Source organism: Rhincodon typus, chromosome 10 (genome assembly GCF_021869965.1).
Source record: "Rhincodon typus isolate 14 chromosome 10, sRhiTyp1.1, whole genome shotgun sequence".
In the NCBI taxonomy this organism is placed as follows: domain Eukaryota; kingdom Metazoa; phylum Chordata; class Chondrichthyes; order Orectolobiformes; family Rhincodontidae; genus Rhincodon; species Rhincodon typus.
Window position 1 is genome coordinate 7743854 of NC_063341.1, and position 23697 is coordinate 7767550.

The 23697-nt window shown below is 43.6% G+C and overlaps 1 protein-coding gene across 1 annotated transcript in view; it reads right to left on the bottom strand.

Annotated features, from left to right (window-relative positions):
- Positions 1-23697, bottom strand: part of astn1 (astrotactin 1) — a 1993575-nt gene that overhangs the window by 120023 nt on the left and 1849855 nt on the right. The window contains exons 18-20 of the mRNA XM_048602275.1: positions 17540-17808; positions 13672-13805; positions 3312-3469 (exon numbers count right to left, since the gene is read on the bottom strand). Coding sequence (XP_048458232.1) covers positions 3312-3469; positions 13672-13805; positions 17540-17808 — 561 coding nt within the window. The remainder of the gene's footprint in view (positions 1-3311; positions 3470-13671; positions 13806-17539; positions 17809-23697) is intronic.

Below are 23697 nucleotides of genomic sequence, written 5' to 3' on the forward strand. Positions count from 1 at the left end.
CTTGTACGATTCACATGAGACTAAGAGTAGTTGATTAGTCCATTCCATGTCATGAGAGGATCCCCATGGATCTGCGGCCTGGACCATTTTCACCTTCGCTCCTTGTTTTAATTTATCTGCACTGACTCCCACCTGAGGCAGCAGGGATGATGCAAGAATCAGAAACTGGGCCGGCTCTTTTCCGCTGAGGTGCCTTCCAATGGCTGATGACATTCTCTCACTTGATCGCTGGTGAGTTATGGCCCGATTTTACCTTCAAAATCCAGCTGTACGTGTGGTCCTCACTTAAACGCGGCCCTGGAGTTTAAACATTATTCCCCCCAACCCTGAGCATTGCTGTTTAGGTCCTGTTTCTGCAGCTCAGTCTGGGATTTGTGGTTTTACGTCAGGCTTTCTGCATCATCCTACATCCGATGTTCAGGATCCAACTGGCAACGGATCTTAACTGGATTAAGACGTACGAGTGAAAATGGTCCAGGCAAAGGAATCCATGGGGATATCCCACCAGCCTTATATGGGCTCATCAGCCACTTTTAGTACACTATGCATTGCACAAGCATTTCTAGGATAGAGGGGAAAAGCCAGGGAATATTATTTACATATGTATGCAAATAATTTTACCCTAATGGTAATGATTGAATTGATTAAGGGCTGCACTCTTGGAAACACATTAGATACTGCTGTGTCCTCAATCCTGGGTTAAATGTTTCAAATAAGCATGAATGTATGTAGCCTTTCTACTATAGTTAGTGCTTTATGTTATTTTCAAGTCATTTCAACTAGGAAGGTACAGTAGGGCACGTGGACCATACAAAATTTCAATCTGTACATTTTTTTTTCTGTGTAACAATTTGTTTAGAGGATCTCAACCCTGGCTTTAACGTTGGCTCGGATTTTCCCCTTTGTGGGAGATATAGGAGGGAACATCAAGTCTCACGAAGATATGATAGACTCCTGCCAGCTGAGAATGAGGACCCTGGAGCCGAATCTTGTTATGCACCACCTTGCCCCCAAACCCTCACACCGAACCCACTCCTTACGTGCCTGCCCCCCCACCCGAGTCCTGTCCCATCCCCAGCCTCCCCCGATGTCAGACGCCAGTAAGTCCAGAATTTGGCAGCACCACGGTGGACACCATGTCTAGTGGCGAGGCAGTCCCGCCAACCCACCCTGGAAGACAGCATCATTCATGGGAACAATGTCTTCTAAGTTGGGGGTGGGGAGGGGGTGGTTGGGTTTTGGGTGGTTCTGGAGGAAGGGGATGTGGGTGGGGAGCATGGTTCTCAGTGGCCATTTCTATCATAGAGTCACAGAGTCTTACAGCATGGAAATAGACCCTTCGGAACAACCAGTCCATGTCAATCATAATCCCAAACTAAACTCATCCCACCTGCCTGTGCAAGGCCCATATCCCTCCAAACCTTTTTCATTGCCTTTTAAACATTGCAAACTGTACCTGCATCCACCACTTCCTCTGGCAGTTCATTCCACACACGAACCACCCTCTGTGTTTAAAGAAAAAAGTTGCCCCTCACGTGCTTTTTAAATATTTCTCCCCTCACCTTAAAAATATGCCCCCTAGTTTTGAACTCCACCACCCTAGGGAAAACAGCCTTGTTATTCACCTTATTTATGTCCCTCCTGATTTTGCAAACTAGGTCCAGTGTCTTGGTTCTATACAAGTCCGAGCAGGTCGAGCGAACTCTCCAAAAACGCAATATTCCTGCACGGGGTCATCAGTTGGGCAGCTCCAACCTTCCTCATGGAACAGGAAATAACTGCAGCCCAGGCAGGATGACGCCTTTAAGTCTTCCCATCTAGACCTTAACCCGGGCAAGGTCAGGAAGATGGGAGGGCTTTGGTCTGCGTTCCTAATTAACTTCACTGCCTTATTTTTAATAGGAACGCATAATTCACTCAGAGTCATTTCACTGAAAGGAATGATTGTCAGGAATGGAATCACAATGGTAATCGAGGACTACCTGATTGAGATTCAGGTTGGTAAACAGACTCAAGACATAATCAAACCAAGACAGGTCAGCGACAGGGCTGAATCCCAACAACGCTCAAACCCAGAGAGGGGTGTAGCCGTGTTAAATCCTCCATTATTAAATCCAACAGTTTCTCTCTCCCTGTGTACCATTTACAATGCCCAGCTCAGAGACGTAATGGAGTACTCGCCACTTGCCTGGATGGGTGCAGTACCATATAATACTCAAGGTGGCCAACAACAGTTACAACAACATAACCTGCCTGACAGACAGATCTTCCATCACTCACCATATCACAGGCAGTTTGCGGGCTCCCGCCTATCAGTTACAACACGGAAAGCTTTGAAGGTGCCACCCGAAACCACAAACTCTACTGGCTGCCCAGAAGTAAAAGGGGCAATGAGATACACTAGTCCAATTCACCTTGGATCTTTCAAAATACATCTCCAATGCGACCAATATGTTCATTTTCAAGTACTGCTGTTCCTTCAAAAAAAAAGCCTTTTCTCCCCTCAGTGTGGGACATGGGAAGCATCAGCATAGAAACACTGGCACCTTCACACTGCACACCACGAGGCATTTTGTGGAATTGGAACATCTTGGATATTCTTTCATGGTCCTGGTACTCTCCATTTATCAGCATTGTGCGTGCACCAACTCACTGACTGCTCAGCACCGCCTCCTTCAGGACATTTATCGAGGGGCAGTAAATGCCAGCCGTACCCAGTGTTTCTGGACTGAATTCAAAGATGCTCAAACTCAGGTAAGTCAGCAACTAAGCCATTTCTGATCCAGATTTGCGAATAGATTGACAAAATCTGAATTCTTTTACATCTGGATACATTAGTGACAAAGCGATGTCTGACTGTATTACCTCTGGAAGGTGCAGAATCAGAATCAAATTTGAGCATATTCAGAGTTGGCAGCTAAGCAAATCAAGTATTCATCATGGGGGCAATTGTTAGCAGAGCTCACTTTGAAGCAGAACAGTCCACATTACTGAGAATGCTTAAAGATTTATGAAGTCGATTTAAATTCAGAGGCCACTTTGTCAATTCTAGCAAGGATTTTTTTATTTTGAATAAATATTCCAGTCTCCACTTCATCCCTGTGCGCTTACGAATGGCTGATAACAGAATATTTCCCGGCAAGTCAAACACAGTTCAGAAATTCCTCAAAGATACATTTTTAAAACAGGCCAGGTTCATGTGACAACTCTTATCCCTCTCTATCCTTGTCTGCTCTGATTGATGGCTAAACATACAATGTGTCCAGCTCCTTCCAGTTTGGACTCCCTGCTCAAATTCAGACCACACTCACCCGTCTCGATCTTGGATGTTTCTGTGCGGTCACTGATGGTGACTCTTTCCAAACTGATCAGGTAGTCGACAATCTTCACCCCGATGGTGGGCTCCGTGTGGTGCCATTCCAAAGCCACCAAGGAGCTACTGGGCTCATGTGCCGGTGACAATCTCAAACTAGAAAAGGAACATTTAAAAAAGAATAATCCATCTCAATATTAATCAGCGACTACACAAAAATGTCAACGAATAACTGGAGAATATCACATGGAATGAAGGGTATTGTACACTCAACTGCTCCAATGTAGAATTAGACATATTGTAATAACAGCTTATAGTCCTTACTGAGATTAAAATGTCTTGAGCAGCGACCACATTGAGTATATGTAAACGCTAAGGGCATATGAAAGTAAGGAGCAGGGGTATGCTATCAGGGAATCACAGTGTGGAAACAGGCCATTCAGCCCATCGAGTCCACTCAACCCTCCAAAGAGCATCCCACCCAGTCCCACCCTATTATGCTATCCCTGTAACCCTGTGTTTCCCACGGCTAATTCACCTAGCCTGCACATCGCTGGACACTGTGGAGAATTTAACATGGCCAATCCACCCTGGCCTGCGCATCTTTGGACCTTGGGAGGAAACTGGAACACCCAGAAGAAACACATGCAGACACAGGGAGAATATGCAAACTCCACACAGACAGTCACCCGAGGGTGGAATTGAACCCACGTCCCCAGCGGTGTGAGACAGCAGTGCTAACCACTGAGCTACCGTGCCACCTTATGGACTGATTGAAGAATTTGAGATATTTAAGGTACTGAGTCCCACACTAGAGATTTGGGGGAAGAACTTCCATTAAGGGGTCAGGATCACATCCAAGTGGGTGCTGGTATCAGCCATCGCCCACTTTACGAAAGTGAAGAAAACGAATGGCCGTAGCTGCCAGACCACCACTGTGGAAGAGAGGCCTGGGGCTCAGTGATCAACTCCCATCCTCATATCCTGATTGCGCTCTCAATGCAGCTTAGTGATGCTTTGTAAGTGACTTTTGATTTGAATTGACAAGGTACATGCTGACAGTGGATGGGTAGCAAATCCATGCCCACTGTGCCAGGGAGCTGCCATGCCTGCTGACCTCCATTCCCACTTCCAGGAGGTCAGCACCAGAATCTTGCCTTGGGACCTGAAAGCACAATTACCAAGGGTTGGGTGAAGGGAAAAAGAGGAGTGCAAGAGGACAGAATTGAAGGAATGGTCCAGTTTGGAACAGAGACTAGAATGGGTGGGACCTTGAAAGGACTTAGCTGTAATGATAAGAATGCTAAATTTGAGACAATATGAGACTGCAGGTAGCAGAGAGGTACAGTTGGTTATTGTGTGCTAGAACAGGCTGTCCCCAAGATTGTGGTTTTAAGCAACAACATGCAGTTGAAGAGGAGGAATCTCCAGGAGAGATCCTTGAGAAGCTCCTGAAGTAATGGTGCAAGGCTGAGGAGGGAGACCATCACTAGAATGCAATCTGATAGCTAAGCGTGTAACCAAGCCAGTGCAATCTGTGGAGCTGGACAAGAGACAGAGATACAATGTGATTGGCTGTGTCGCAAGCCGCCTGAGGGTGGAAAATGTATCATCGTCACTGCCACAAAGGATGACATTTGCTACTTTTGGGCCAGACATTTTAGTGCTGTGTCAAGGGTCCAAAACCTAAATGAACTTCAGCAATAACTGCTCTTAGAAGCACTCAAGTGTGGGATTTTACCTAATTGTTCTGTACCCATCATACATGAACCAGGCCTCACACGAGGGAGAAGAACCTTGCCTAGAGTTGTGCAATTGAGCTATGGGTTCCTATTTAAATAAACACAACACAAGGGTCGAGGCCCGAAACGTCAGCTTTCCTGCTCCTCTGATGCTGCTTGGCCTGCTGTGTTCATCCAGCTCTATACCTTGTTATCTCAGATTCTCCAGCATCTGCAGTTACTACTATCCCTATCCATAAAAATGTGCCACACACACTCTTTCAGTGCAATATCCCTGTGTTTCCTGAAGAGCCGTACAGCATATACCCACTCAATGATTTGGTATTTAATACATATCTTATAAAATATCTCACATTCACCACCAGCAATGTTCTATCTTATCACTGGAACTTTGCAGAACCTATTTCTGAAGTTTATTGTGTCATTAATGCATATTCACTGAAACCTTAACGTTACTACTCAACAAAATGTAGAAGTATTCACGTTACTGTTACAGAGTGAGGACTGTCGAAATCATGATGCACATCCCAACTGTTTGCAATCAGTATGCTCTGAATTAAAGATAGTTCATGTCTTAACCCTCAATTTTGTGAATAATTTGATTTAAAAAAAGCAAGCTTTTCATGAGTTTAAATGAAGATGATTGTTTACTTATGCACTCACCCCAAAATCTAGCAATACTACGTTCGGCCAGTCATATATGAAAACACACTTTAAAAAAAAACAGTAGATTACACAAAACAAATTATCTGGCATTCAGCAGTCATCTATGGAGAAGCATACAACTCATTCAGAAGAAGCAACATATCTGCAATAAATAAACTTTGTAATTTGAAAGTTAGGTATAGGCATAGCAATTATTAATCAAGAACAATTTAGAGAATGCATTCCTATTATTCTCAATGTTGGCCTGTAATACATACTAAAAGTTGTAACATTTCCATCTCCATGTCGTTGCTCCATCTATACCAATTCTGGCTGCTGACGACCTTCCCTCTCCCACCATTTCCATTAGTTTTTTTTCCTAATATAGTATGGAAAAACTGGTTAAATTAGCTGTGGGGAAATAAAACATGACTAATAGTCAATATGGGAAGACAGCAGCATTTGGGAAATGCTCACTGTCACATTGGAAATTCAAAGGTAAGGATAACTGGGACAGGAAAACTGTAAACTGCAGTGAAAGCAGAAAACAGTAAGCCGAAACAAAAAGCTGGCATAAGCCAATGGATCAGCAATTGGGAATCATCAGAGAAGAGCTGGATCAAATTCACTCTCACAATGCAGACAATAGAGTGTACCGAGGGATAGTTTTAGTAATATAATAGACCGAAACTGAACTGAAGCTTAAGTGAGAGACATATGACAAGATGAAGGCTGATACTAAAGACTATGATGAGGCATAAAGTGTAGTAGGGGATGGGGATAAAAAGAGGGGTTAAAAGGGTAATTGGGAATTCAACAAGTCTGACAGATAGCATAAAAGGCCTCTTATGGGCATCTTAAATGTAACAGATTAATGAGAGACTTTGGGTAAAAAGAGAGAAAACTCAGTATGAAGGTATTAAGTACTTTGTATTGGTGTTTATAAATAGCAATCAAAATAAAAATGTAGGGGTTCAAGGTGAAGGCACTGAAAAAAAATTATTATGCACGACTGAGCTGAACCTGAAGTGGTTAAGACACCGAATCCAGATGCCGCATACCACAGGTTACTGAAGGAACAAGGAAAACGGGAAGTATTTCATCAGGATTTTGATGCAACAAATGTGGAGAGTACCAGGATCAGCCATGTAGCACCTCCACTGAAAAAGGGAGGGTAAGGTAAATCAGTTACTGACAAGCCAATTCATCAGTTTGGGCACTTTCATACAATCAAGAAACGGATGTTAGTAAGTGACTGTTTGGAGACTAATTAAAGCAGACACATGTTTGACAAAACAATTGTGTTTTATTGAAAAATTAACCATCTGAACATAAAGGAGACAATGGATGTATTTAGATTTTCTGCTTGTGGTGCACAATGAGTCTCATGAAAGGACTTTTAACCAGACACACGGCATGAGAGCAATCTCTTGAGCTGTTTGCATTGAGAACAAAACACATGCAAGAATTGCCAAAGCAAGTGCGTAGGCTTCAGCAGACTTTGAGCTCAGTTGATGAATAAAAGACAAGTGAGCCTTCCCATCAAGCTTCAAGTCTTTAGAGAAATATGCTTGCCCACTCTGCTCTCTGCATGCAAGACTCAGACTGTGACCCAGCATCATGCCAAGAAGCTCAAACACTTTCACTTGAGCTGTCTTTGAAAGCTTTTGAGGATCAGATGAAGATTAAAAAAAAAAGCAGGCTCTGAAGCGTTCATCTGAGCTAACTTGCCAGGTGTCTACATTATAGAGAACCAGTCAAAACCGGTTAAGACCAGTGATGCAGCCAGAATGCCCAATACTCAATCACCAAAACTAACTTACTTTGGACAACTTGATTCTGCGGTGTGGTGCCACAGTGATTAAATGAACTACACAGACACTCTGAAAGCTTCACTCAGGAGTTTTGATATTGATTTAAGAGTCCTGGGAAAAGCTCCACCTGGAGGGAGGAAGCAAACTAAAAATGGTGTGGTCACCTTTGAAAGCAAACGCATACAGGCTGAGAGAGGAAATCCTGAGCCATGGAACTCAGTCATAATTCAGGTGCCTGTAGCTCGTCCACTCCCATTGGCTTTCTTTCTCTTCTTTTCACTTTTGCCCTTTTTCTTTCTTTTTTTCTTCACTTTCTTTTCTTTTAAGCATGGGGAGCGGAGGGTGAAGGAGGTGGTCTCTGGTAGCAGCAACATCAAGATGAGCTGGATACAGCTCCATCCCAGTCTGGGGTTTCCCAGCGAGCGAGGGGCAGGTGCTGGGCTGACTCCCCTGTCCCAGGCTAGGCCGAGGCTCCAGGTCAACAGCTAGGCCCGGGTGCCCGAAGGAGGAGAAGTGGCGGTCTCTAGGTGTGGCCAGGTCTTGACCTGGCATGGAGGGTCTTTTCCGTCTTTGGCGTCCAGGTATTTCAACAGCCCAGCAGGTGGTCTTGTCTGGGAGTGGCAGTCTCGGCCCATCATGGTGGTCTTCTTCAGTGAGGCTTTAGGCCTGGTATCCAGCGGCTCTGTGAGGTGGTCTCATCCCAACTGCATCTTCAGTTTCCATCATTCCTTAAATCAGCTTTCCCCGAGCCCAGGAGCCTTTAACTGAACTGTGATGAACTTTGTCTTAATTTTACTTATTTTTACTGCTGTATATGACTTCTGTCATTGATGTTGGCACCGTGGTGGGCGACCTACAAAACATTTCACTCTATTTTTCATGCAAAAGTACACATGACAACAAATTTCTATTCTATTCACAGCAGGACATTCCATATGGATCTCAGGAAGCCCCTACACACCCACTAGAGTTCTACACAATGCTCCTGAATGTGAACATTGTCATCTTCACTTCAAGAGACAAACAAGGAGAAAATAATAGAAGCAAAGGTAGCAGCATCAATGGATATTTAGTTGAATGGATGTAATTAATTAATTGTTTGGTTGAAGATTTGGAAAAGGTCTAAGCTAGGATTGGTGTTGGGTCATTTCTTCCTTATTGCTCTCATGATTTGGCCCAGACACAGAGTTTTGTATCAAAATGCACTGATACCACAAAAATAGAGAGTTGGCCAATCACTATGGAACACTGTCAAAGTTTCCCATACAGCATGAATGGGATTGAATAGGCAAACAGGTGACAGATGCTATTTTATACAAACGGAAATGAGTTGCGTTTTGAGAAAATGTGAATGTAGGTGGACAAAGCCGTTAAAAAGAAAGGTCAAATCATTGAGGATTTCACCATTAAGATTGCAGAATATAAAGATCAAATAAACTACTTCAAGGTCAAAGTTAGGTGGGAGTACTGTGCAGAATTTCAGGCCCTGACGGAAGAGATAGTCAAGCCATAGACAGGACAGGTAGGATTCAGCTAAAATTCACAGCACAACTGCTTTCCAGGGATGATGTCAGGATCCCTGCACTTGTACAAACTCTCTTCCTCTGGAGTTGACAGGAAAACAAGCAAACAGTGAGACTACAGACCGACAGGGCATGGCCGCTGGTAGATTTTAAACCCAATTAATAAAATCTGGAATGGAAGGCTGGTTTCAACAGTGGTAACCATGTAACTCTCACCAATTATTGTCAAAACCCACCTGGTTCATTAATATCCTTTAGGGAAGGAGATCTGTCATCCTTACATGGTCTGGCCTACAAGTGACTCCAGACCCTCTCAAATGTGGTTGATTTTTCACTGCCCTCTGAAAGGACATAGCAAGCCACTCAGTCCGAGGGCATTAGTGACAGGAGATTAGTGGCCTTGCAAGTGACAATGCTATATCAAAATAAGAACATGCAGCTTGGAGCAGAAACGCCATTCAGCCACCTCAGTTTGCTCCATAATTTAGGAAGATCCTGGTTGATCTGACTGTAACCTAAACTCCACATTCCTTCCTAATCCAATAATGTTTCACCCCATGGCTTACCAAGAATCTATCCACCTCTGCCTTGAAAAACTATTTAAAAACTCTGCTTCCACCACCTCTTCTGGAAATAAAGAGAATTCCAAACACTCTGAGGGGAAAAAAAACCTCATCCGTTTTAAACGAATGACCCCTTTTTTAAGCAGTGACCCCTTGATCCATATCCCACAAAAGAAGTAAAAGAAGTAGCACTAAAAACAAAAACAAGTATAAATCCTGCTCATAGTGGAATTACCCATAATTTAGTTTCAAGGTGACATCCATTAACCTTAGATACTTGGCCTTTATTACTCAATGAACAAAATGGTCTTTTCATCTATGCTCTTCAAAGCATAGACTTTCTTTGAGCTATTATCATTATTTTAACAAAGAAAAATTAAGTGCTTCAAAGATTGCACTGAACTCATATTAGTGGATTAAAATGACTTTGTGGCAAAGCTTTCATTTTAATTACTGTCAATTTGCCCCAGTCTATAAATCAGGAATCAGCCATTACGGATCTACTCCCAGCACTTTGGGTGGTTAATGCAATCAAGCAGTTGGCAAGTATATAAATTATTAAAACGCAATGCCCCGGAGATCACTTCTGTAAAATACCATGCATTATTGAAAAGTGGGTCCTTCCCCATCCCATTGAGATAAATTAAAAACATAAGTGTACGGTGTCAGATAAATCTGACTCTTGATCTTTGGGGAACATTTGGAGTCCTCAAGCGTGCTTCCTACCGTCCAACTGCTCGAGTGACAGATGCTGCCTGTCTCTGTAATGAGGTGCATTTCTGATGATGTTCATATTCACTCAAATCTGATTTATTGTTAAATGCAATCACTGCTCCTTTTTATTAAAAAAAATGATCCTGTTAAATAATTTATTTTGAATTATTTAGAATCCCTACAGCGTGGAAGCAGGCCATTCAGCCCATTGAGTCCGCACGAACCCTCCAAACAGCATCCCACCCGGACCCACCCTCCTAGCCTATCCCTGTAACCCTGCATTTCCCATGGTTAGCCCACCCAGCCTGCACCTCCCTGGATACTATGGAACGATTTAGCATGGCCAATCCGCCCTAACCTGCATATCTTTGGACTGTGGGAGGAAACCGGGGCACCTGGAGGAAACTCACACAGACACGGGGAGAACGTGCAAATTCCACACAGACAGTCACTCGAGGGTGGAATCAAACCTGGGTCTGCAGCCCTGTGAGGCAGTAGTGCTAACCACTGAGCCACTGTGCTGCCCTTTGTCCCTCATAATAAACCTCCTCCCCACCCCCACCGCCCAATCCATTGATACATCTCATCCAGCTGGTAATAATGTGTGAGAGAGAGCTTGCCAGACAGGCTACTCAATTACAGGGACCACGACAGCAGTACGTTGCCCTTAGTCGACATCCATAGGTATAGATCTAGCCAGTGTCACCGGATTTTGGAAAACTCGCCAAATTGTCCCTTCCCCACCTCATAACAAAGGATCATTGTCACAACATAGTGATTTGTCGCAGATACGGCCAGGGCTCTTTGTTCCAGAAAAACACAGGCTGAGGGGAGACCTGATTCAGGTTTCGAAAGACATGAACAGGGTTGACATAAATAAAGAAAAAAGATGCTTCCACTTGTGGAACACTCCCAAAACTAGACAGAGTGATCTGATAGTCACTAACATGTTCAATAGGGAATTGAGGGGATAGAGTGATGAGAAATGGAAGTTTATACCACACTGAGTAATTGAGGCAGACACTGGAGATGCTGCTAAGGTGAAGCGAGATGATCACACCAGGGAGAAAAAAGAAATGAAAGGTTTTGGTATAGAGCAGGATGAAGAGAATGGGAGGAGGTTTATATGGAGCTTAAACTGGAACAAACTCATTGGGCTGAACGGCCTGTTACTCTGTTGTGAATCCCATCTAAACCCATCTTTTGTTGCTGTTAGACCCACTGGCGGGGTACAAATGAAACACAAGTGAAAGCCAATAACTAATTACAGATAGTTTAGAAATAGCACTCAATTCTCCTGCTGTGACTGGTTGAATCAAGATAACAGGACTCCTGTTATCCCTAGGCTAACCCACTTTGACAAGCAAACTCAGGTACATTGACAATCACTGGTGTCCAACAATATGGGACAAGGTCCAAATATCTCTTCGGAAAGTGAATGCTTCATCCAGGCTTATACAGATTGATCTCTCCCTCAAGTCACCTGTTTCTCTCTCTCTTTCTTCTTCTCTCCTCACATCAATCCCCCCCATTCCACCACAGCCCCACCACCCCCCAACCCCAACCACCACCCCACCCCTCACCACAAACAGTCTGGAAAACTCACAGCTCTTCATTTCTTGAAACAGTTTCAGAGATCCGTGCCCCTTTGATTTTCCTCCGTGTTTGGCCACACAGAAGGCACTCTGCCACCCGTCCTCCTACACCCTGTGCTCTGTGACGTTGGTCCGGCTGGCTGGGTCCTTCACCGTCCTGGCTGTTTCCATGTGTTCATTCCTGCATGCTTTCAGCTTCTACCATTGCTTCATGCAGGTCCTCAGGGGTGAAACTACTCCTCACGTCGAGATTTACATTATCCCTTCTCTCTCACTGGTGTCCCTCACTCCATCCCACGCTCAACCACTCAGTCCGCCTGGTCCCTTCACTCGCTGTTCTATTCTCTTGATTATTTACCTTCCATTTTTAAACTTAAAAATAAACTTTTGGTTAAGTTCTTGTTGTCATTTGGTGTCTTTATCTTGGCCACAGGTAGGTCTAAACTCCTAGTGTCCCAGAGTTAAGTGTTTGCATTTTCCCACTGATATGGATAAATTCAGACAGCATGCCTGGGGAAAGAACCTTACCAGCTTACTTTATTGGACTTTTATTCCGCGTGGATCTTACTTGCGTTTGTAAGGCAGCCAAACAACACTGCACTGGACTTTAATGACCAAACAAATATTGAACAACTGTAAATTGAATGTATGCTTGCAATGGTGCAACTCTCCCCTTTATCTTCACCTCACCCTTGGCAGCAAAGTCTTCGCCTCCTAAGATCCTGTCTTCTAGAATTTTATCTCTAAATTCTTCCACTTTGCAGCTCCTTTAGGAATCTTAGCTACTAAGACGTCCCGAATCCTATTTATTGATCAGTGTTGGTTAGCCACGTTCCCGTCAATGAAGCACCTCGTGAATTTTTGTTTGCTGTCAAAGGCACTTTTTAATTGCAGCTTGTCGTTGCTTTCCCCCTTATCCTTCTCCCATGTTCTCCATCACCCTTCCTGCCTCCTACTTTTCACACTGTTCTGTTGCACTTCTTATGCTCTCTGCATTTGATTCATGCGACTCTGCTAGCGAATGATTCATTCTTTCTCATTCAGTAGCGGTCAGCGCTTTCCTCTCTCTTACACTTCAGTTGATGCCATCTCCACTCACATATGGCCCAGGAGTTCCTTTAGGTACTGACGCTCAGGTTACGATCAAGAATAGACTGTGCCTGTCTGCTGACGCCCCAAACTAGCAAATCTCCAAACACCAGTAACCATCTTTACATTAGTTTAAATCACCAGCGCACTCGTGATTTTAAACCAGCAGAACTTTACGAACCTCCAAGAAACTATGCAGACACTGTTTGAATACAAATAAACTATCAGATCTGACAGCCTGGACCAAGACTGCAGGGGAAAAAAAATGGACGAATGTAAAACACATTATTTTTTTTTTTAACAGGACACTTTTGCTGCAGGAGGTTCGGAGTGCATTCTAAATCATGAATTATTGGGATAGCACCTCACATCTCCATACAAAATATGCAACTTGCTTCATTACAAGTTGTCTTTAATATTTCACTCAAAATATTCATCCTTTAAACTAATATTTTTAAAAAAAATGTTTCTAGAGTGATCTTCCGCAACTTGTTTAAGTAGAGAGCATCACAAGATCCTAGCATGACAATGCATCAGTGTTTTGTGGTTGAACTGTCACGAGACATGATCAAGGTTTCACCCTAGCATTCAGGGTGAAGGATAACTTGCACACTGAATGTTACCCGAACATGTCACAGTCTGGTGTAATGGATACTGAAGGAGAGAAACTTACACTGGCTGAGGCAGGGGCGCGCAGTTTGGTAGGCCGTCAACGCTGAATGTTGTAGAATCACACCGACACCAGTCATCGATAACATCACCGCCTCCTGAACACCAGAGCTGGCTCAACATTGCTTCATAGATAGCCTTAAAAAAAAAATCACAAGATGAAATCCATTTGGAGATTCATGATCTCCAGCTTGCCCACAGTGCAATGCGCTCTCCACAATGATACTTCACATAATTTTCAAGCATTGATTATCAGAAGCAAATGCGTAAGCCAAACAGACAAAATGAACGTGAAAGGTGGGCAATGGAAGTTCAGGTAGTATCAGATCGAAAGGTCATTGATCTGTATCGGGCATTCCCAGTTCTGAGGGGACTGGGGCGGGGAGTATGGCTGCTCTAGGTGAAAGGAGATCATGAAATGCTCAACCTCATGCTCAGTGCTGTTCCACAAAGCAACAACGAGGGAGACATTTCAGCTTCACTCTTCGTGGAAACCAACTGTAACACTGAGCAATCCCCAAGTTTCTGCCCCACTCGTCCCTCCCTCCCCCGAAGAATGAACGAAATATGAATCACTGAACTCGTGCTTTCGGCCAGTTTGTAACTACATGCCCTGTTTAATCTCATTTCGGTGCTGATCTTAACCAAAACAAAAGTCTTCAGCTCTCGCTTCGTGAAGAGAACACAGGAATATCTATCACTAACAGCCTGTAACATGTAGCTACCTGTTTTATCAGAATGGAAATGCAGGGGAACTCTCAGAATGCCTGGTCAAATGAGCCAGTCACAGGCTAATCCATTACCAACATGGTAAGCATTAAACATCCAACAGAGAGATTAGCATTTGAGGAACGGGATGCTCTCCATCCTGCTCAGGGACCACTTCAGCACAGCAGTCTTTTTCCTGAACAAACAATAGGAGATGAAGCTCATGGGATGGGTAACCCTGGTTATAAGACAACCTTGTGGTCTTCTGCTACTGGGTCACACTTAATAATTGATAATGTGTGAACTCGCCCTGTGCCAAAACGACGATATTGTGGCTTCTAGAATCTGAGTTGTACATAATCATAGCAATCTCTCACATTTATTAGTACAGGAATGACCAGCCCCTCACTGCCAAAGTTCTAGTCCACTTTTAAGCAACATATGCTCAAACTGATCAGTTCCTATTCCTTGGCAATTTTACCCAGGGAGGGGAGGGGAAGCATGGTGCAATAGACCAGGGCAAGGTCATCCCCCATGTACCTGAGCAAAACAGAATCTGCAGCTGGCTATTCCTCCAATCACAAATTATTTAAGTCCTGTTTGTGCTACTGTGAGTTGCAATAAATACAGGAGTAATTGCCTGGTTAAAGTCTTCCAGCTTAGTGTATAGGCAATTGCAAGGTATCTGCTGTGACCTCATCATTCAACAGAGTGTTCGATTAGGGTGATGGCTTCTGTGGCGTAGAAGCGTTTGTCAGTTAGAAGGAATCTATCAGGAGTAAATAAAGGGGATAACTCTTTTGTGACTGAAGGAACAGCTTGGAGTGGAAATGTTTGAGGTGAGCATTGAGCTAGGATTGCTGCTAGCAATTGAGTCACATGTTGGACTGGGTTTGTGCTTGGTGGGCTTGGGTCAGTGCACTGAACTCACTTGGCTGGGGTTGGGGGGGTGGGGGGGGAGAGATCAGGGGCAGTGAATTAAATCTGGATGTCAGGGAAGGAGAAGTGGGACAGGTAGAGCATGCAAAGAGAGGGGTAGGAAGGAAAAGACACTGCAAGTGGGGAGAAAAAAAAGGAAGAGTCCAGAAGAGGGAGTAAATAGAGCAGGCTGCAAGAGGATAAAGAGAAGAGGAGGGTGCGAGGTCAGGAGAGAAAGGGGGAAGCTGTAAAATGGGAAGAAGGAGGAGGCTGCAAAGGAGAGAGAACACTTTTTAAGCTATCAAGAAAGAAATGCTCAATTAACTGGAAGCCAGCAAAACTTGAAATCACCAAGGTAATGACTTCCTTGAAACTGAATGTGGAATCTATAGCTTAAGTGCGTATCAGTTTAGGAGCTATTATATGGAGGAACAATGTTGTAGATGTTACTGTAACGAACACGATGAGAATTGTTATTTTAAAGCTAGCATTGAGACCTCAGTTGCAATAATTGCCTTGTTAAAATGCTCCAACTTCATGCATATGCATTGAGAAAGGTATTTGCTGCAATCTCATATTCTTCAGATGGTGTGTTACGGTGATGGTTTTTTTTGTGTAGAAGTGTTTGTGAGTTAGTTTGAAACAGACTTTTGTTGTCAAGGTAAGCCTGTTGTCTGATGCTGACTTAAATTTTTGATTTGATTTGATTTGATTTATTATTGTCACATGTACAGAGACACAGTGAAATCTGGTGTGCGTTATTCAAACAAATCATACCTTAGATAAGTACAGCAGGGTAACAGAACACTATGCAGAATATAGTGTTACAGCTACAGAGAATGTGCAGAGAAAGATGAACTCTAATATATGAGAGGTCCATTCATAAGTCTGATAAAAGAGAGGAAGAAGCTGTTCTTGAACCTGTTGGTACTCTACTGTGCTAGAAATGCAATACCCTCAATGTACATTATGGTTTTATGTTTAATGCAAGGTCAATAATTATTTAGACTATTGAGTGAATCTTGTCATTCTGCTTCTGTGTGAGATTAAGTACACAATTTATCAATTGAATTGCAAAAGGGATCATGACTACAATCACCTAATGAGTGCTGCATTATTCTGTTATACTGGACGCAGCTGGAATCAGGAAGATGCTTGACAGAGGCTGTTGAGAATTAAAAATAGGAAGGTTGAGGGCACTGAGTACATGAGGTCCAGAAATAGGAGAAGCATCAGGGCCCATGATTCCTACCCCTCATCCTGCTCTTTACTTCCTGGCTTCTATTCTGGTCCTATGCAACATTTTTCATTGGTATTAAAGTTTAACCATGACCTGAAGGAGGATAGGCCATTGTAATTTTTAATCTTACCCAGTTTTCATCTAATAATTGGTCTCAATTGCTTGGATGTCACACTTAGCACCCCCTCTCAATAATTAGGGCAGAATGTCATGCTTCCTCAGGGCGAGGTTGGCTGACAGGTAATAAAGGTATGATGCCGTGGTAATCTTTTTCATGTCCCACCCTTTCCCACCCAATTACAATTTGATACGTGGTCCACGTGTGGGTGGACAACACATTCTCGGGTAAATGAAGCCCTTAATTGACTGTTGAAGGGTCTCTCCCGGCCTTGTCGCAATTTCTCAAGTGTGGTAGGAGGCCGTGTTTGAAGCCCACTGCGTCTCAGGCCAGCTGTTGGGAAAAGGGGAGGAATGTCCTTTTGTAGGTTCCCTTAGTCCTTCGCAGGAGACACCCTGCTGAGACCTGGCCCTGTTCCCTCAATCTCTACTTCCCTACATGTGCACCTTGGTTTGCATTCTGCTTACTGAGCATCTCCTGTTCTGGACCTACCAATTCGCATCACACCCAACCTCCCACCCCCACCAACATGTCTTCCGTGACACCAAACTGCTGCTGGGACCAGAGAAATGCTGGCTATCTGATTCATGGAGTCAGACTTACAGCTTGGTGTTGGACTGAGGCCCATCCCTGTGCCAGTGAACTTATGTCTGAATGTTAACGTCGTGAGAGGCAGTCTACTGAACTGTTTGCTGGATGGGGTGGCAGAGAGGTGAGCTTCACATTGACTTTCTCACCTGGACGGGGAGGGAAGCGTGTCATAACATCTCAGAACTGGTTGATCAGGAAAATATCTACAAATGACTCTCACTTTATGAACAGTCAAGTCATCCTTACAGTCTACTGCACAACCAGTTCCGAGAGTGGAGTGCTGACCCGTACACTTACTTTCTGTGTCTCGTTGTCACTCAACAGTTCATACAAGGGAGCAGCCTTGGTGACTTCCAGTAAGACAGGCTCTTCTTGCCTGTTCTGGCCTCCTGTTCGGTGGCATAGATGACAGGATGTAGGGCAAACACCCCTGTTTTCACAGTACATCCTCACCCCTGATGACATAAGCTCATCGCCAGAATCGAGAAGGCTGCTAACGTAGGCGGGAAAGGTTATAGACTTCGGATCCTTCTCACGTTCCTCTGATTCATCAGATGGAGAATTGCCTGCATGAAAAGAATCAGATATGATTACAGCACAATTTAAATATGCACATCCCATATTAGAGAGTAATGAAGTATGTAATTAATGTAATTAGTAGTACAGCCACAGACAGATTCATTTATACTTGAGGTATTCTGGAAAGTTGAAGAACAATATTTAGAAACCAAAGTACCCAACTGTGCACTGTACAAACTTGCTTCTCCCAATAAAGGACCAGATTTTATCCTAAACTTAAAATCGCAGCTGCAACTATTATTCATATATATTATTGAGATTGAGAATATGATTGAGAAAATTAGGGGAAAAGAATAAATGTTTTTATTTAACGTACATTTATCAAGTCTTGCAGAGACATCATTGGCTCCCCATTTTCTGTCTCTTCAATCATCATTTGTGTCCCTTAACCAGTGGCTTCTGTATCCCTTTTAAACATTTGCCTCCATATACTCTCTCTCTTATTTATATTCACAGACTTTCATACTTTCCGCCTCTTCCGCACACTTAAATGCACATATTCTCAATTACTATTTGTCACCGCAACCTGTACCCCTTACAATCCACAATGGCTGGTCACTTCTAACCTCACTGTGCCTGCTCCTGAAACAAAAACCTCTCTCCGAACTTCATTAAAACAGCATTTTCAAAGGTCCAACTTGGGCTTCCCATGTTCCACATGACCTTTGAACTCACCTAGATCACCTTGATTCTAAATAGAGCTTTATCTGACCATTTGATGAATCTGGTGCTAATTTTCACTTCTCTAACTAAGGAGTCCCAGAATTGAACTCAGCTGGAACACAACTGTCTTAACTATTCTTTACCAGATCTGGCTAAACCTTCCCAGGCTGGATCTCCAAAATACACCACCCTCTCTCCTCCAGAATATTTGGATTCGTTTCTTGACCAACAGCTTCATCTTCAACCTATTGTATTCTACATCTCCAAAACACATGAAAAACACACGGAGCAAGAAATGATGATTCGGCTCCTTCAACTCTTCCCCCTTTTCTTCTCAGTTTTTGACAATCATTTACCGTCGTTTTCCTTTCAGACATCTTGATTTTTTTGTTTAAAAATTCACTCACAGAATGTGAGCATCTCTGGCTAGGCCAGCACTTATTGACCATCCCTAATCGCCCAGAGGGCAGTTAAGAGTCAACCACGTCGCTGTGGGTCTGGGGACACACGTAGGCCAGACATGTGAATGACATTGATGAAGCAGCTGAAGATGGTTGGTCGGAGAAAACTCTCCCCCGAGGAACTCCTGCAGAGATATCCTGCAGCCGAGATGGTTGTCCTCCAGCAACCGCATCCATGTGCCTTCATGCTAGGTATGACACCAACCAGCAGTCAGCTTCCCCAGGGCTTCTTGATGTCACACTCAGTCGGATGCTGATGTCAAAGACACTCAACCTCACTTGCTGTTTTCGGTTTCTCCCTTTTATCCATTCGTGGGTCAACGCTATAAGGTGAAGAGTTGAGTGGGCCTGTCAGAATACAAAAAGAACATCAGGGAGGTTATTTTTAAAGCAGTGCTAATTAACAGCACTGTCAAGCACTGCACACCATCCATCATTTTACTGACGATCGACAGTAAACTGGATGGTAATTGGTCAGGTTGGACGTGTCCTGCTTTTCATTTCCAGGACATATCTGGGCAAGTTTCCATACTGTCGGTATTTATGAGCGTAATAGTTGTACAGCAACAGCCAGGGTTCGAGAGCAGCTAGTGCTCGAACACAGACTTTAGAACAATTGCTGGAATGTTATCAGAGCTCACAGACTTGGCAGAATCCATTACCCCTTCAGCCATTTTTCGATATCAAATGGAGTGAATAAACTTGGTTGAAGTCTGGCATTTGTGATAGTGGGGACCTCAGGAAAAGGTCATGACGGATCATCCACTTGGTAGTCCTGGCTGAAGATGGATGCAAGTTTTCCAGAGTCTGTTTTTGTTTGCTTGTTTGTTTTACGAGTGTACAGGGCTCTGCAACTGGAGGGTGGGATATTTGAGCATTGTTCTCAGTTTGTTAGCTGTCTACTTGTCCATGACCATTCATGGCTACATGTCGCAGGCAAAACCCGTATGTGATCCATTGGCCGCAAGATCACTTTGCTCTATCGCTTACACTGCTTGGAATGCAAGCAGCCTTGTGTTGCAACTTCACTAGATTGGCACCTCATTTTTAGTCATTTCTGCTACTGCTCCTGGCAGACCCTTGTGCAGTTTCTGTTGGACTTCGAACTTGACAGTAACGGTAGAGGATATACTGGGCCATGAAGTTACACAGTGTGGACAAAGACAATTCTGCTGACATGCCTGAAGGTTGCCCAGTCTTACGTTGTTAGATCTGCTCAAAACGTACCTTATTTAGCACAGTGACAGGGCCAACATGATGGAGACTATCTGCAATGTGAAGGCTGAGCTTCTGCAGGAGCTGAGGCGATAACAATTCGACTGATAATATCACGGGCAGACATACCTGCAACAGGTAAATTGCCGAGGACTTTTCCCTCTCTATCTGCTTCACACCCATTCTAGGAGGTGTGGTCTCTTAGGACTCGACCAGCTCAGTCAATGGTGGTGCTATGAAGTCATTCTTGTTGATGGACATTGATGGTCCTCACTCGGAGTACATTCTGCACTCTTGTCATCCTCAGTGCATTCTCCAAATGCTATTCAACATTCACCAGCTGAGGGTCATGGAGTTGTTAGGAAAGGGGCAGGGTGGTAGGTGGCAATGAACAGGAAGTTTCCATGCCTATGGGCGATCCGATGCCATGAAACTTCATGTTGTGGTCTCCGAGAGCAACTCTGTCTCAATTGCATTCCTCAGTCTTTCTCTTTATAAAGCCCAGCATGCATTACACTGTCTTACAAACCACCCTCAAAGACTTGAGCATATACACAATTGGTTCTTCGCCTTTAAATGGGATCATTTTTATATTATTTCTTCTCACTCATCCTAGTGGCATAGAAGTCCAGAATTTGTTAGATTTGAACCGCACTTTTTCTCATAGCATATCGTGAGGAAACAAAAGTGGGCTCACTGATATTCCATGTGTGTGAAATCTTCATTTTAACCATCCACCTTTCTGGGTGATGCAGAAAGACATTGTCTTTCAATGATATGCCCAAAGTATGCAACAGCAGATTCTGCAAATAGAATATCCATCTTCTTCTTGAGAAATGCACACTTCTATTAACTTGACTGAAGTCCATTTAGATTAACAATGTGGCTTATTGTGTCAGATACCATGACTAACATGGCCTTCTTGGAATCAAATTGCAAAGCACAACACTAGTGGGATCATCTCTACTGGCTGCTGTAACAAAGCAGGCAGCATTGCAATTCTAAGAAGCAATTGAGAGTGCAGATACAATTCTCAATGTTCATCAATCATTGTCGACTCTCAAGTGCTTGTCCTCAACTGTATCCATTGATTTGTCTCTGACAGATCGAGTTGAATGCATGTTTCACTTCTTCCAGCACTGCAAATCTAGCTGTGCTGATGAACATCTTGAAATGGACCAATTCCCTTCAGTCAACACAAACAAAAACTGCCTCACCTCTACTCTGTGGAACGATAAACAGATTCAAAACATTTCCTGGAAAATGATGTATCCACAGCATCGGGTTTGAGTTACATTGTGTGAGTCAGTCAAGCCAGTATTCAAGAAAATTCCCTGGGATTTCTGCACCTCTCCGCCCATACCCTCGCTTGAAACTACAGTGACTCCACTTCGAAAGTATTTCATTTGGCTGTGAAATGCTTCAGGGTCCTCAGAGGTCATCAAAGGTGCAAGAAAAATGGAAGCTTGTTTGTTCAATTCCCTTTTCTTGCTTTGGTTCAGGGCAAGGACCCAGTCTGAAATATCATTCGGTCTGTTCTTCCTGCACAAAACTATCTGCTGTGTGCCCATCTTTTTCTGTCCTTGCTTTCAAGATTCCTGGCAGTTAGTTTCTCCTTCATGTTTTCAATTTATTCAGTGAAAGTTCAATGGCTTCAATCCTACTATGTTCCTTCAGCACCAAGATCCAGCCAAAATCTCTGCAGCCTTGCTGTGCTTTGATGCAATGGGACTTACATGTTTCATAACCACTGCTTTCTGCAAACGTCTTTTTTCTCTACACCATATCCTGAGACATTAACACTGGAACAAACAAAAACAAAAGCTTTAGAACACTAAATATTGAACAGTATAGCACAGGAACAGGTCCTTCAGCCCACAATGTTGTGACGCCAAACTAACCTCATCCCTCCTGCCTGCCCTTGGCTCATGTCCCTCCATTCCTCACATATTCATACGCTTATCCAAAAGCCCCTTAAAACGCCCCTATTGTATCTGCCTCCACCACCACCCCGGTAGCACTTTCCAGACTCCTATCACTCTGTGTAAAAGAAAAACTTACCCCTCACATCTCCTTTGAACTTTGCCCCTCTCGCCTTCAATGCAAGCCCCTGAGGATAAGGCAATTCAACTCTGGGAAAAAGACTCTGAATGTCAATCCTATCTCTGCATCTCATAATTTTATAGACTTCTATCAAGTCTCCCCTCAGATTCCACTGCTCCAGAGAAAACGACTTGAGTTTTTCTAGCCTCTCCTTACAGCTCATAGCCTCGAATCCAGGCAACATTCTGGTAACCTTGAGATAACAAGGTATAGAGCTGGGTGAACACAGCAGGCCAAGCAGCATCAGAGGAGCAGGAAGGCTGACATTTTGGGCCTAGATCAGTCTTCAGAAATTTTCAAAATGATTTCTGAAGAAGGGTCGAGGCCCGAAACGTCAGCCTTTCTGCTCCTCTGATGCTGCTTGGCCTGCTGTGTTCATCCAGCTCTACACCTTGTTATCACAGATTCCCCAGCATCTGCAGTTCCTACTATTCTGGTAACCCTGTTCTGCACCCTCTCCAAAGCCTCCACATCCTTCCTGTAACGTGGTGATCAGAACTGAACGCAACACTCTAAGCGTGGCCTAACCAAAGCCTTATAGAGCCGCAACATGACATCTTGATTCTTTAATTTAATGTTAGTTTGCAATATCAGTCTTTCAGAGGTTTGTAGAAGTTTCAGGTAATGCTGACTGCACACAACACCTTAGTTGGGCTGTAATTGGAGCCTTGCATACAATTCTGCACCTTGCGTGACAGGAATGGGTAGAAAAGTGAAGGAGAAAAATGCAGCAAGACCTCACCAATGGAAACGAGACATCAGGCCTTTTTCCAATTGGACGGAGAAGGAAGCCACAGAAAGTCTGCTCAATAAGTAGTGACAGAATAGCTCCAAGGATCAATAAAATACACAAACCTAGAGAATAGGGCTGAGAAACACAGACTGTGTGGCTCAAATATGAGGAATTTGTTTTACTGTGATGAGTAGACTCATGAACTTTCTTAGATGGGAATTGTTTGCCACAGAAAATGCAGCAGGGGGGTTGAGAAACAAGTTTGAGATTGGCATTAGATAAGGATAAAAAAATGTTGGCAAAGACTCAAGGACTGAATCGTAATTTGTTCTGCTGAAATATTTCTCAATTCCATAGTGAGAAACCAGAATCTACACAGAGATACTTTGAGTAAAGTTGGTGGCGAATGAATGGCCATAACAAATGAGAAGAAAATTGACTCTGCAATTGAACGGCTGAAGACTCAAGCCTAGGACGAAACTGAATTGGTATGTACTCAACACCGAAATTGAAAGGGACTCAGCACAAACAGGAAACTGAGCCTGACTATGAAGTTATCAAAGTAAATATTGCCTAGTTTGGAGGTTATGTTTTCTTTCCAGTTAATACAAACTTCTTGTGGAACACTGGAAGTTTCATGGGAAACAGAAAGATGCAGTAAAACTGCTTTACAATCAAGTAATCCCTGAATTGAGGTGCCA